General features: G+C 43.4%; 3 protein-coding genes across 3 annotated transcripts; 1 reads left to right on the top strand and 2 right to left on the bottom strand.

Moving 5' to 3' along the window:
- Positions 1–291: 291 nt before the first annotated feature.
- Positions 292–10,437, bottom strand: LOC115269073 (protein HBS1). Its single transcript, XM_029877403.2, has 6 exons — positions 10,206–10,437; positions 9,903–10,129; positions 9,602–9,848; positions 1,810–2,366; positions 1,346–1,751; positions 292–1,001 (listed from the first exon to the last, which is right to left on the bottom strand). Exons 1-6 carry the CDS (start codon positions 10,243–10,245, stop codon positions 370–372), a joined length of 2,109 nt encoding a protein of 702 aa, XP_029733263.2. The 5' UTR covers positions 10,246–10,437; the 3' UTR covers positions 292–369.
- A 128-nt stretch (positions 10,438–10,565) lies between these two features.
- LOC109622070 (peptidyl-prolyl cis-trans isomerase NIMA-interacting 4) lies at positions 10,566–11,219 on the top strand. The gene is made up of 2 exons (XM_020076294.3): positions 10,566–10,762; positions 10,837–11,219. Exons 1-2 carry the CDS (start codon positions 10,672–10,674, stop codon positions 11,151–11,153), a joined length of 408 nt encoding a protein of 135 aa, XP_019931853.3. The 5' UTR covers positions 10,566–10,671; the 3' UTR covers positions 11,154–11,219.
- LOC109413925 (protein-cysteine N-palmitoyltransferase Rasp) lies at positions 11,155–13,619 on the bottom strand. The gene is made up of 4 exons (XM_019687656.4): positions 12,765–13,619; positions 11,963–12,705; positions 11,690–11,907; positions 11,155–11,634 (listed from the first exon to the last, which is right to left on the bottom strand). The coding sequence occupies exons 1-4, from the start codon at positions 12,862–12,864 to the stop codon at positions 11,220–11,222; spliced, it is 1,476 nt and encodes a 491-aa protein (XP_019543201.3). The 5' UTR covers positions 12,865–13,619; the 3' UTR covers positions 11,155–11,219.
- Positions 13,620–14,174: the final 555 nt, after the last annotated feature.

Raw genomic sequence — 14,174 nt, 5'->3', positions numbered from 1 at the left:
ATCTCGGAAGGAACAATTTATTTATGGGAGCAAATACTTTTGGGTGGAAGCTTGGGCGAACAAGAGAATGCTAGAAAAAGAACTCCGGCAAATCTCTTAAAAATAAAAACTTTGATAAACTCAAGGTATTCCTCGCGGGAAGAAATCTGTGAGGAAATGCGAAAAAATTCAAATGAGAAATTGGTTAGAAATCCAAGGCATTATCCCAGAAAGAATTCGCGATGGCGTTAACATATGTATTTGCTTTTAAAAATGTTTTTAGGATTTGTGATACAGAATCAAGTAAGAGAATTTCACGTTGTCATTTTTATTGCAACCGGATTTGATTTCAAACGACCGTCTAGAGTAAGAAGATGAACTTGATCATACTTACTTAACAATATCTGTAACGAGCCCAGCCGCTATAGTTACGCCACTGACGCGCAGCATAATCCTGCCGAGTTCCTTGAAATCTGCGTATCTTTCCATGCAGATTGGTCGTTGAAACTCGATATCCACCGATGCACAAGAATTGTTACCCAAGCAGCGTGGGTTCTTCTTAATCACTTCGCCCGTTCCTTTGTGTAGTTGAGCTTTAAGTTTGCAAATCGTTGCCGGTTCGATCAACGACTGGTGGTGCAGCAACACCGGGTAGCCCATGGTGATTGGCACTTTGACGTTGAACACTACGATCCGTGCCCGTATTTTCGTTGCCAGCGGGATCGGATTGTAGATGTCGCTGAGAATGTAGCCAACGGAGATGTTGGCAATGTCGATGTTCGCCAAGGTGATCGAGACCTGATCCCCGGCGAAACAGGTCGTGTATTGCACTTCGTCGATGGCAATATTTTTAACCACTGCTTGCTCCTTACTGGGGCACACCAGTACTTTATCGTTTACGCAAACCACTCCGGATTCGATACGACCCGAAATGCAGAAACCCGAACCGGTTCCTTTGAATATGTCCGACACCGACATACGGAACGGTTTCTCTATCGAGCGTGCAGGGGTCTTGAAGGAATCTGAAATGGAGGATAATTTCGCGTCAAGGATCTCGATTAATGTTACGTTATTTGCCAATCCATGTAACATCGATGGCATCTATTTGTAACATCATATTTAGTTCGCCATGCTATGATTTCTTTAATTGTAATGTTGGTTGAATGTAGAATTCAACGGAAGGATCCTTTGAAGGAACTATTAGAGAATTGAAAATAAAAATTTTGATGAAGAATTTCCCGATTTGAATTTATTTAGATTGTTCTAGGGATTCAGAGGAATTTTTTTGCCATGATGTTCTTTGAGAAGATGAGATTGAATTCTGATTATTTGTGCAGGAGATATGAAATGACTTCAGTGTACTTACCGATAACTTTCAATAAAGTTGGACCTTTGTACCACCTGAGCAACTCGGTATCGGTTGGATCCTTCACCAAGTTCTCTCCAGTCAACCCAGAACAAGGAACATAAACTACGTCGGAATCCTTGAATCCAGCTTGCTTCAAAAAGACTTTCAACTTGCCTACAATTTCATCGAACCGTTGTTGGGACCAGCCCACGGTGTCCAGCTTGTTGACGACAACACCCAACTGGCTCACTCCTAGGGATCGAACTAGCAAGGCATGCTCACGCGTCTGCCCACCCTGCTCGAAACCCGTTTCGAACTCTCCCCTTGTGGCATCCACTACGAGCAGGGCTACATCCGCCTGGTTAGCTCCCGAGATCATGTTTGGTATGAAGTCCTTATGGCCGGGCGCGTCAAGCAGCGTAATCTAGACAGATGAGAAAATGATAAGGACAATGGCTCAAATTATCAGAAGAAAGCCGTACCTGCTTATTTGCCGTTTCGAACCGCGAGCTTCCGACGTCCATCGTGATACCCCTTTCGCGTTCCTCGCCGGTTTCGTCCAGCACCCAGGCGTACATGAAGCTCTGCTTTCCGAGTTTCTTGCTTTCCTGTTCGTTTTTGTGCATCACCCTCTGGCTGATGTTTCCCGTGTCGCACAGCAAGTGACCCATCAGGGTACTCTTGCCGGCATCAACGTGACCAATGACCACCATGTGGATGTGTTGCTTATCTCCACCGCGTTCCTTCTTGAACAGTTCCTGTGCGATGCGCTGGAGCTCCTTTGGCAACGGTTTGGGCGTTTGGAACTGTCTGGTGTCATCGCTGATTTCCTGTGTGGGAGTGTTGCGGCCTGACGCTGAGGGAGACTGAATGCGAGGGCTGTTAATTTCGAAGCCTCTGGTGACATTGGTTTTCTTTGCCGTTGGCGTGATGAGGATTAGTGGTTGTGGTGCTTCCGCTGTTGGGGCAGTTGGCTTTAGTTGAGGCGGAAGTTGACTAAGTAACTTTTCGGATTTCTCCAGCAATCGATCGCCGATGCCTGTGTGGGTAGTAAACAAGGAACAAATTTTTTATTGAATCGTTTCTTTCATACAATTGTTGCTTTAACTTCGTGATGTGATGTCTCACAATGACTGTAAGAAATGCTGCACGGTATGTGCGATAAATGGAAAAACTACGAAACAAGATCTTCAAATACATTGGTATATTACACATAGATCTCTAAATGAAAATACAAATAAGAAAAAAAATACAAGATGAAAAGTCACATAAAACCAATGACAGTGCAGCTTAACATAATAAAATTAGTAAAATGATACGTCATCAAAAGAATACAAATAGCTGCCCAAAGCAGCATTCACTTGTTCGCAGGAATATCTCAGGCACCCATTGTTGCAACGATCGACCTGCAGGATTATCGCTTAAATTTCCTCATGTGCTCCAGCACGACATCATCTGGCGAAGGAACATTGAATCGGAATGGCTCCACGTGGCTCATCTTGGAGACAAATCCGTGTCGTACGCGCAGCTTGGTTCGCTTTTGATACCGTAGGCACAATATACTGCCCAGTCCGGACGAAGCCATAGTGCAGTTGACCAGCTTTCGGTCCATAATACCGCTGGCATCGATCAGGCAGAACTCGTCGATCACCGGTTTGGATTCGACGATGTCGCAGTCAATGAATCCATAGTTTATGACTTCTTCGTTTTCATCCTGTCCCGGGGTGGTGCCAAGGCGATGGGGCGTGATTTCCGATTTGTCCTTTATGAGAGCCGATTTGAGATCAACTATCCAGTTTTTCCGCGATAGTGGTAGTTGGGATTTTTGTTTGGCGGTTGGGTCAAACCCTGGAGGGGGCTTCACGGAGGGCGTATTGAAAATGTTTGGAACAGTGAAACCGCCACTTTTCGTTGCCAGCGGACTTCCAATAGGGGTTTCTCCTTTGGACTGCAAATGATGTCGGGCCAAGTCGGACAGATTGGAAAACGTGCTCTCAGCAGGGGATGTGGAAGCCACTCCACTATCACTATTGATCGAAAGGTCGGATAACTTTGGTAACAGTGAAGCATGACTTCGATCACTGGATTCTACATCGCTGCCACTTTCACTATCGGTGTCGTCTTTTCTCATACGAGATTTCACCAGATCACTTAAGTTTATCCCGGGTTTTAAACTGTTGGAGGGATTTTGTCCAGAGCTCATACCAAACTTCACGGTCGGCAAATTGAAACGCGGCAATCCCTGGCCCGTTGGTTTCCCCGCTTGAGAACCACCAAATACAGACGATAAACTGGGTGTTTTAAAATCTTACCTTCCATAAGCAATCCAAGCAGAGCGCCCATCCGAAATGTGGTTGGTAGGTTGATTCAGCGAACGTGCAAAGAAAAGTTAGAAAAGGAACTCGTTAGAAGTAAACGCTAGCCGCGCTGGGTGAGAGATTCGTTTGTTTTGACGCTATCGCTATCGGTGCAGTGGTTTAAATACCCCGGGTGTTAATATTCATCCATTGTGAAATTGCACCCAAGAAAACGTGAATTTCATAACATGGCGTGTCTGTATGTGCTTATTCCAGATCGGCTGACTATTGAAACAAATTTGTGTGAATGGCATTCCAAGCTGCAAGCAACACTGGTCAGCAATACTAAGAAGTGCAGTAGTGCTCAAATTGCTGCTCACGGATCGCCACAGCCAATAAATTATGTAATGTTTAATTCACACATTTTGGAAGTATGACTGAAATTGGATGTGATTGTGTAATTATTACTTGGCTTGGAATTTATCATACTTCTTCTTGTTTTAGGCAAACGTCTCAATTAGGGCAGAGTGTATTTTCCAGCATAGTGTCTTATGAGCGCCAATTTTTTTATCTCATATATCGCTCATATATCGTATGACAGGTGTGGCACGGGAAAGGCAGGGTATTTCGCGCAATATAGATCCCATTAAGATCTATCACTAGCCTCTGCCCAGCAACTCCTATTCCTACCTCCGCGTGGCACCGGCCGAGCAACATTAGGGAAGATCGGCTAATCAACCCCGGTGGGAATTTGGTCGTAGGCTGACAGCCCAAGTAACAATCAGCATGCCTTGAAGGTTTATTCATGTTTTATCCTGGTTTTATACGAGCATGTCAAAAAGCTAGTTGTTCTAAATTAGTTTTATGTGGTAGTTTTTTACTTTGAGCCTTTGGCGTTCCATAAAACTATCATATAACTTCTGCTATAAACATCTTCAGTTAAAGACTTGCAAGTAGACATGAATTGGTTTTATTACTTATTATATACCATTTCAATAAAACTTGCATTTGCGGTTGTTGTCGGAGAGATTTTTTTGTAAACAAATACACAAAACTGCGAGGCAATGCATAAAACCAACAAAAGATTTCGTGGCCGTATCATAAACCAAAAAAATGCTGTGGTAAAACCGCTAGTTCTATCATGAGCTCAGTTATGACTACCTCAGGAGGGTTAGCCCTATTGGATGAATCATCAGGAACATAGAGTTTTATCAGAAAAATATGTCGCCTAGCCGGGATAATTTATGTAAATACAGAAAAATTATTACTCAATTTTATGATTTCACGTTCAGCTTAAGATCAAATTAAACCATACAACATGTTTCCGTCATTTTATTATGCCAGAAAAATTACATAATGTCTTTTAAACTCCGCTGTGTTGAAAAAACCTTTTTTGCACCCAATTCCACTGAGTAAATTAAATGCATTTAACTTCCAAATTATGCATTGTTTGTGTGGCGCACTTAGTTTTTGTCATTATCACAGTCACATTCACCACAAATTTTCCGTGGCATGTCTCCTGACACGTATTAAATAGGAAAACAAATCTGAATTCCATATCTGCATCTTTCCAATTGATGGCTGGATAAACAACCAAGCATAATTTATTCTGACGATCGAACATTGAGAGTGAAAAAAAATCAAAACAATTATTTGACAAGTCAGAAGATGGTTTTATTTAAAAGATTGATAAAACTATGATACAACCCGAAATCCTAAGCCGGTTTGCATACGAAGTCCTGTAGACGCTAATAAGACTGGGCCAACTAGCCAGAACGTGGGCTTATTGAGGCATACAAGAACTCGAGAGCATTTTCAAGTCGGCATCAATGGTTTTATGTTTAGGATTTTTGAATCGCTAAAAAACTTTGATAAAATTAAAATTGTTACTTGGGAGGGAAGGGGGGGTTTGCTTCTGTAAACTTGAGCATCTGTTCTCCAGGAGGTGCGGCTCACAACAGCGTCTGATCCCCATATTAGGGGCGGCTGATCGACGTCCAACTGCCAGGGAAGGTCTCTAAGTTCAACTGTGCAGTATGGCCCTCTAGAAAGTAGTGGGTTGGTGTGCGGCCTTACGAGCCAGCAATGTAATAGAAAATCAGCAACAAAATAACACGTGTTGGACTAACGGAAACGACTCCAGTGAACAAAAACGATTTGAAAAACTCGATACGTGGAACTACCGATCTCGCAACTTCATTGGGAGCACCCGCATACTCGTCGGCGTGATCGGTTGATGGACGATCGACGAAAGAATGTGCAGGTTGACGATCAATGGCCGATTCTTCAACTTCAGCATAATCAACGTGAGCAGCCCACACTCCAGAAGCACTGATGATTGCAAGAGCGCATTCTACGCGCAGCTCGAACGCGTGTACGATCGCAGTCCAAGACACGACGTCAAGATTATCATAGGAGACCTAAACACTCAGGAAGGCCAGGAGGAGGAATTCAGACTGACGATTGGAAAATTCAGCGCCCACTAGCTGACGAACGAAAACGGCTTACGACTCATCGATTTCGTCGCCTTCAAAACATGACCATACGAGCAACACAGCCTCCCTTATCGTTACACCTGAAGATCACCACAGCAGACGGAATCAAAAATTGACTATGACATTGTCGACGTCGGGACCTATCGTGGAGCTAAACTCGATTCCGACCACTACCAAGTGATGGTAAAACTGGGTGTCCGGCCATTTGGCCGAATGTCGTTTGGCCGAACGCCATTTGGCCGAATGCCATTTGGCCGAAAGGGTCGTTTGGCCGAATGCCGTTTGGCCGAATTATTATCAAAAGGATTTGGAGGCGTGGGCAAACTCTGGATAACATTCTAGCTGCCAATATGATCATCATAATATTTCCTTCTTTTAATCATAGGCTATTCTTTCAAGTTTTACCATCAAGGATTAGTTGACGTTGAAACTGGGACTATTTTTGTCAGAGATTTTTCTTTCTATGAATCAAAGGCTGTTCTTTCGAGCTATACTGACATAGGCAACAGTGGCAAGATCACTTAAGTTCATCATCCTTTTTCGGCCAAATGACATTCGGCCAAATGGCGTTCGGCCAAATGGCGTTCGGCCAAATGGCGTTCGGCCAAATAACCCGGAACCGTAAAACTGCGCCCAAAACTTTCCGTCATCAACAATGTACGGTACCAGCGACCGCCACGGTACAACCTAGAGCGACTGAAGCAACCGAATGTTGCCTCAACATACGGGCAAAATCTCGAGGCAGCGTTACTAGACGAGGATGAGCTCGATGTGGCCCCTCTAGATGACTGCTGGAATACAGTTAAAGCAGCCATCAATGACGCAGCCGAGTGCATTATCGAGTACGTGGAAGGAAGTCGAAGGAACGAATGGTTCGACGAAAAGAGCAGAACGATTTTGAACCGGCGCCTAGAAGAAGTGGAATGCGAAGAAATGGAACTCCTGTGCCATTCCCAAGAAACAGGGAAGTTCTACCTAAAGCTCGAAGCATCCCGCAAATATGCAGAATAAGGACGGGGGCCTCTTGACGGACGGACGTGAGGTGATCGAAAGGTGGAAGCAGCACTTCGATGAGCACCGGAACGGCGCGGAGAACGTAGGCACGGGAGACCACGGCGACTGAGGAAACGGCTGCAGCAGACGAAGGAAATGATCCAAATCCCACGCTGCGGGAAGTTAAGGTTGCTACACCAATAAAGCAGCTCGTAAGGATGGTATCGCTGCTGAACTCATCAAGATGGGTCCAGAGAAGTTGGCCACCTGTCTGCATCGGTTGATTGTCAGGATCTGGGAGACTGAACAGCTACCGGAGGAGTGGAAGGAAGGGATAATCTGCTCCTTTCACAAAAAAGGCGACCTTTTGGGATGCAAGAAAAACAGAGCGATCTCTATTTTGAGTGCCGCTATTCCAGATCATCTTCCGTTGTCTGTCCCCTAAAACCTAAAACGAATGAGTTCGTGGAAAGTAAGCCGGTTTCATCGACGGCCGGTCGACAACGGAACACCGTGCATCAAATCCTCCAGAAATGCCGCGAATGCCAGATCCCAAGCATCACCTGTTAATCGACTTCGAGGTGACATACGACAGTATCGACCGCACGGCGCACAGAGCTATGAAAAACAATGGCCGGAAATGACTTTCCTGGAAAGCTTCAGTTAATTTGAATCTCATGGGACTTCGATAAGGCGACGGACTCTCATGCTCTTCAACATAGCTCTGGAAGGTGTAATGTGACGAGCCACCGGACTTAAGAGCCGGCGTACGATTTTCACAAAATCACCACATGGATTTTATCGAAAAAAAAATTGAATTGAATAAAACGCTTATAAGATCGGTGGTCCTCTATGAACACGAGACACAGACCAAGAACTCACAGTTTTCGAGCGACACCAGTTTTCGGTGTGCCAGAGATCAGTGTGTGGCTGCGAAGGATGAATCACAAGCTCGTTGGACTTTATGACTAACCCAGAAGCGGGAAGGATACGGTAGGCAGGGAATGTTGCAAGAATGACGTACAGCAACCATGCAAAGTTGAAGCTCGCTATCGATCCGGTTGGCAAAAAAAGGCGTGGAGCGAAGAGAGCACAAAGTGGGACCAGCTGGAACGTAATCTGGCGAGCATTGCGCGTGACCGTGAATGTAAAGCTCCACGAACTGAGTACCTATTTTGGCGTACTAGGGTAAAAGCTCCCTTAGTGGAGGTAGTACAATAGTGGTGGTAGTGGCAATTTAGCACTATTTCGACCAAAAAGCTTGCAAATGTCATTTTTAATAGATGCATCATACCTCATAAATAATATTAATTCAGTTTTGTGTTCAGGATTTGCCTAAAAACCTATTTTAAACAATTATTTTTCTTAATTTTTTTGCTCCTTTGCACCTATAGTGGTGGTAGTGTTCCTATAGTGGTGGGTCCCATAAGAATTCAATGGGATGCGCCACTATAGGAACCAATGTTAAATTTTACCTCCATAATAGGAACCGTGTACCTATAGTTGGTGCAAGTGATTTATTAGCAAAAACTTAAATAAACAATGGTTTTTACATTTTTCCTAGCAAATTTAAGTGAAAAACTACCGATTAACGTTTTCAGACTTTTTATTTTGTGGTATTATCAATTTTATTTATTTATTTTACTACAAGGAGCTACTAATAGCACCACTATTGGTACATTTACCCTATTGTTGATTATGTCTTATCCCAATGTGATGTCAAACAAATAAATGTACGTATCTACAGATAGGGTATCGCGCCACTTGGGCGGTGGCTTCTATATTCGTCTGTTTTCCACTATAACTCAGTCAATTTTGAACCAATTTACTTGAAATGTTGCACACGGGTAGATACTATACCTATCTTGCCACATTTCAAAAGTTGTGTCAATTGGTTCAAATTTGACTGAGTTATAGTGGAAACAGACGAATATAGAAGCCACCGCCCGAATGGCGCGATTCCCTACTCCTTGAAGAATTAACCCGAAAATCGAAGGAAATAGCTGCAGAACTCAGCCTAGCCGAATTAGAAAATACGCGGGTTTCTAACAAGACGATGTCAAGGGTGACGGGTTCGATTCCCGGTTGGTCCAGGATTGCGACATCGTGATTATTATTGAGCGACAATGGGGAATTGATTCACTAAGTCATTCTGAACGCTCAAATTTTTCGATCGTCGTTCAGATATCAACATTTTCCCATTCATAATCAGTAAGATTTAATTCATTCAAATTATCTATAAAATTAATTTAAATTCATTTGCCAAGCCTTTGATCCACAATAAAAACCTGCCAAGTGGGTCGCGTAATCAAACTGATTGGGAACCACTGACCCAATCTAAGTGTTGCCATTTGTTGTGAAATTATATCATCAAGATAACATTCTTCAATCCCAACCAAATAGGTGTTAGTACATTGGTATAAAACCCTCACCAATCACCAGCGAGCGTCTCATTCGACGATCGACATTTCGAAACCAAAGATAGTCACCTTTTTCGATGGGTTCCTGTGGCGTTTTCGGCGGCACCTTCTCCACAACTTCCGCCTGCTGAGGGGTTCCACCTTTGTTGCAGTTCAGAAGCTCATCCAAAGCGGCATCGAAGTCATAGTTGTGCTTCATGATGGCTTCCACCAGCTGCCGATCGGAGAGCGACTCGCCGACAATGTTCCGTATTTCGTCCATGCAGGACATCAACCGGACTCGATCCTCCTCGTTCAGTTCCGGCAGTTGGTAGCACTGCGAAAGGAAGTTTGATTAAGATCTGAATCTTCAACGTGCTTCACGACTCACCTCCGAATCTCTCCGTTGAAGTAAACTTTTAGAACTCTCCGGGGCGGGCTGTTCCGCTTGTACCTCGTCGTCGTCTTCCTCTTCGATGTCTCTGTTGTTGGCCAGAAAGGCGGACATGCTGTGTTGGCCTCTGGCGCGGTCAAAGATCCACTGCTGGGCATCGGTCGGCGAGATGCATTCGTCCTCCACCGAGTGTCCGTAGGGGTAATCGTCATCGTCGTCGTATTCTATTCGAAATTCGAAGACCCGAGAGATAAGATTGATGGGGCCCAAAATAATAACATGCATCTCACACACACTCACCTTCATAGTTCATAGTCCGCACGTTCCGATGGCGAGACATTTTGCTCAAGTTTTTTGTTCGGTTCTTTTATCAGGGAAACACTTTTCTAGCTCACATATAGCATTTGATTATTATTCTAAGGGCTTCGAAGAACACTTAAAACTACTTTTCAAAGGTGGAACGCATATTTTAGTATAATAAATTACAGAAATAAAGCGCTTATTGAACGAGCTGCATTCGCGAACCAAAAAACTTTTCCAAATAATGATGACAGATGTTCGCCAGCGCGTGCATCATCATCATCAATGATTGGCGGTATGTCATTCTCATTCGTTTGTTGTCGCCGTTGTCGCGGACTCGAACTCCGACAAAATACAGAAGCGTGGGACTTGTGACAGACTGTGGACAGTTCGACAAATTATTTTTGTTATCGGCTGGTGTTCTGGTGCAAAGTTTTTGGTTTAGATTTTAAAAAATTGTTCAACGATGCCACCCAAAAAGGATGCGAAAGGAGGAGCAAAAGCCGCTCCGGCCAAGGGAGGAGCAGGTGGAAAGAAAGGAGGTGCAGGAGATGAAGGTCTGTTTAATATTAACAGGTTGACTATAGTGACCAACATATCTTAGAAATCGTTTACAACATTCTAATTTTAGCCGGTGGAAAGGAAAAGAAGGGAGGAAGCGCAGTAAAGGTCCGCCACATTCTGTGTGAAAAGCAGGGCAAAATCCTAGAGGCCCTGGAGAAACTGAAAGAGGGTCAAAGTTTCAACGTGGTTGCAACCAACTACAGTGAAGACAAAGCTCGACAGGGTGGCGATCTGGGATGGCAAATCCGAGGAGCAATGGTGGGACCATTCCAGGATGCAGCCTTTGCCCTGCCCATTTCAACGATAAATGCTCCAAAATACACGGATCCACCGATTAAAACCAAATTCGGCTATCATATTATCATGGTTGAGGGAAAGAAATAACTTGTAAGGTTTGAGTATCATGTTTATTCTGTAACTTTAATAAATTTAATGATTTATATCCCGGAATTAGTAACTTTTCTTCAATGAATACTTCCGATCACCTTCGACTGATTTGATAAATTCTCCCGTTCTAAAGAAACAATACGCCACCGCGTAAAGCGCCACATAGTTGAAGACACTTTCAAAGTACGTCCTGCGAATGTAAATGTAACCGACTTCTTCCCGCGCGAAGAAAAAGAAGTTGGACAAAACCGAGAGGACAAACACGTGCGTGCCCACCAGCGCTCCCAGCTTCGAATTGGTTCCGAAGGCGTTTTTCACGAATCCCTCCATCACTATGCAGATCCAGTTCAATGCAGACCAAATCATGACGAACGTGTACAATCCATGCCAGATGTAGATGAAGATGAATGTGATGGAACTGGCGAAGATCTTCCGAACATTGGAGGAAGTTTTGGTGCATAGTTTGGTGTAGATGTACCTAGGAGAGATACTGGTATTTTAGATACATTTTAACAGAACTGATTCGCACATACTTGAATAGAAATTCGTACAATCCACGATCAAAAAACTTCCACATATCCGAATAGAGATGAACTCGTCCAATACATATCGGTTTGTGCGGCATCAAAACACCATCAAATGTACCGAAGGCGATTCCAATTCCATAGAATACAATGTATTTCACATAGAAGAACTGTCCCATCATGTAGCCGAGGCCGTACAGAGCCCATAGGTTGACATGTTCCAAAAGCTAGAAAAAACAGTTGTTAAACATCGAACTAGTAACATAATAAACATTATTTCACCTTCAAATCCAGTTGAATTACATTGATATAGAAAAAGTGCTGACCAGCTTCCATTACCAATGCCCAGAAGAAGCATATTGCCAGGCGCATCAGCAGTTTTGTCAAACGTTCCATGGTATTCAAGCTCTCCATTGGCCATCGCACTCGTTGACATTCCTTGAATCGATCGTAGATGATCACCGGCCCAAACAACAGCAACGGAAAGTAAAACGAATATCCCAGAAGATCCAGAAATTTGTAACGCTGCTCATCCTTCCCAGCATTGACACGATCCAAACAAAAACATGTGCATTTGATAACGTTCCACGAAATGATTATGCTGAACTCCAACAGCTTATCGTTATCGATGTCGAGCAAAACGTTCAACTGATCGTAAAAGAACAAAATCTTCACGCTGTTTATCATCGCTATCCACAGAAACGCTTTGACCCACAGAACGGCTGCGCTTTTCGTCCAATGACCAATCGCGAAAAAGGTCAAATTTTGCCAAATCAGTATCAGCAAAACTTTGTAGCCATAAATGTAGAATACTGCTACACATCCAAAGGCAGTCAGCGCCAAAGAAACCTGTCTCACTCGAAAATACCTTATAACTTCGAACAGAACCGCGTGAAGTGAAAAAATTAACGCGTGACTTATGGCATACTTTTTGTAAATTTCCCACTCCCAGTCGTAATCGTCCCGTCTTCGCCCGTTAAAAATTGACCAACCCTCTTCGAGGTAGTAGTAGTTTTGAAGGCTTTCTGAAACGGCAAAAGTAGTAAGCAAATGATAGACCCAAAAAAAAACCAGCCGATCTTACCATTGCTCAGCTCGTAGTTTTTGTAAAACGAATAAAACAGACAGGAAACGTAAAATACGATACACAGCGCCGTATCGATCGGAATCCTGAAAGGTCCCATGATGCCTCGCTCTCCTCTACGCACAGTTTGCTTCGAACGCCGGGTCGTCGGCGTCTGCGGGCGGGATGCTCAACTTTGTCGGACTAATTTCATTCAACACGGCAGCAGCAAACTGTCATCACGAATGAACGTTTTGTCCCTGTTTGTTTACAACTTTTACTACTACTTTACGCACACCACCCACAACCGATACCGTTAGATACGACTGGCAGCGGCCGTCGATTACCAACACATTCAAAGTTCGGTGCGCGAATCGTAAACAACGTTGGTGCTTGATTCAGGTGAGTGGTTTCAACAACTTTCCGAGCACATTTTCGCTACTTTTATTTCACTGGCAGGGAAGAGAACACTTTCAAACTGTTTTTGGCAGATAACTTTTTGAGAATACTGAAAAGACTAACCAAATTCGCTACATTTCGAATAAGATCGACGGTAATAATTTGCACTTGCTGTCGGTCGCGAGTGCGGCCGTGTGTTGTGTTGTGTGTTGTGATCTAAATCACGTTGTTTTGTATGCGATGAACAAACCAGTAGTAGAGCGGTATGCACCACATGCATACTATAGTACAGAGCCATTTAGATTTGTTCAATGATACAGTTTAGATTCCATAAAATTTCTAGAGGGGCACATGGATGTCAAAAGGCATTTTAACGCGGGAGTGAATCTTCAGCACGAAAAAAGCCGCTTTTGTCATTGATATGATCGTGATCATAGAAATTTCAAAAGCAGTTTTCTTTTCATTTTGAGTCAAATGTTAACAACGAAAATGTATTCACTGTATTCCATTATACATCTGGAATACAGTGAATACATCTCCATAACGAGCATTAAATGCAAATTTTGTGTTTTTAACAAGAAAACTGCTTTGGAAGTTTCAATGATGACGGTGATATCACAGGTAACAGACGTTTATGTTTATGCTAGCATACGAAATGTGTGTAAACCCTTTCAACCGTCGTTTCAATAAGAAACTTATCTGGCAATCATTTGGGAGATGGCACAACGATTACATTCATATCGCTTGTGTGCAAATGCCAAACGCAAACAATCCCTGTCAGCAGGGTCGGATTTACAAATTTGGGGGCCCGGGGCCACAGTGTTGTGGGGGCCCTCTTTTCAGAGAAAATAGATTGTAAAAAATCGAGAAAAATAATAATTCCTAAACAAATGTACTAGTGTCGCTGTGGAAGAATGTGAATCTTGGATAATTATCTATGCAAGAAAAAAAAATGGTATCCACTAAAATTCATTTATAACAGAGTTCCAGATTCAAAGATCTAGCTTGAAAATTATGATAAACAAATACAGG

The sequence above is a fragment of the Aedes albopictus genome, chromosome 3, assembly GCF_035046485.1.
Source record: "Aedes albopictus strain Foshan chromosome 3, AalbF5, whole genome shotgun sequence".
Taxonomy (NCBI): domain Eukaryota; kingdom Metazoa; phylum Arthropoda; class Insecta; order Diptera; family Culicidae; genus Aedes; species Aedes albopictus.
Note: the sequence above shows the minus strand (reverse complement) of the source record. Positions and strands in the feature narration are given on the sequence as shown.

Coding starts and splice junctions, on each gene's coding strand:
- LOC115269073 (XM_029877403.2), bottom strand. CDS start 10,245: ATGTCTCGCCATCGGAACGTGCGGACTATGAACTATGAAG. Junction 10,130..10,205: donor GCGGACTATGAACTATGAAG/GTGAGTGTGTGT, acceptor AATTTCGAATAG/AATACGACGACGATGACGAT. Junction 1,752..1,809: donor TCGAAACGGCAAATAAGCAG/GTACGGCTTTCT, acceptor TCATCTGTCTAG/ATTACGCTGCTTGACGCGCC.
- LOC109622070 (XM_020076294.3), top strand. CDS start 10,672: ATGCCACCCAAAAAGGATGCGAAAGGAGGAGCAAAAGCCGCTCCGGCC. Junction 10,763..10,836: donor AGGAGGTGCAGGAGATGAAG/GTCTGTTTAATA, acceptor TTCTAATTTTAG/CCGGTGGAAAGGAAAAGAAG.
- LOC109413925 (XM_019687656.4), bottom strand. CDS start 12,864: ATGGGACCTTTCAGGATTCCGATCGATACGGCGCTGTGTATCGTATTT. Junction 12,706..12,764: donor AAACTACGAGCTGAGCAATG/GTAAGATCGGCT, acceptor TTGCCGTTTCAG/AAAGCCTTCAAAACTACTAC. Junction 11,908..11,962: donor TAATTCAACTGGATTTGAAG/GTGAAATAATGT, acceptor TGTTTTTTCTAG/CTTTTGGAACATGTCAACCT.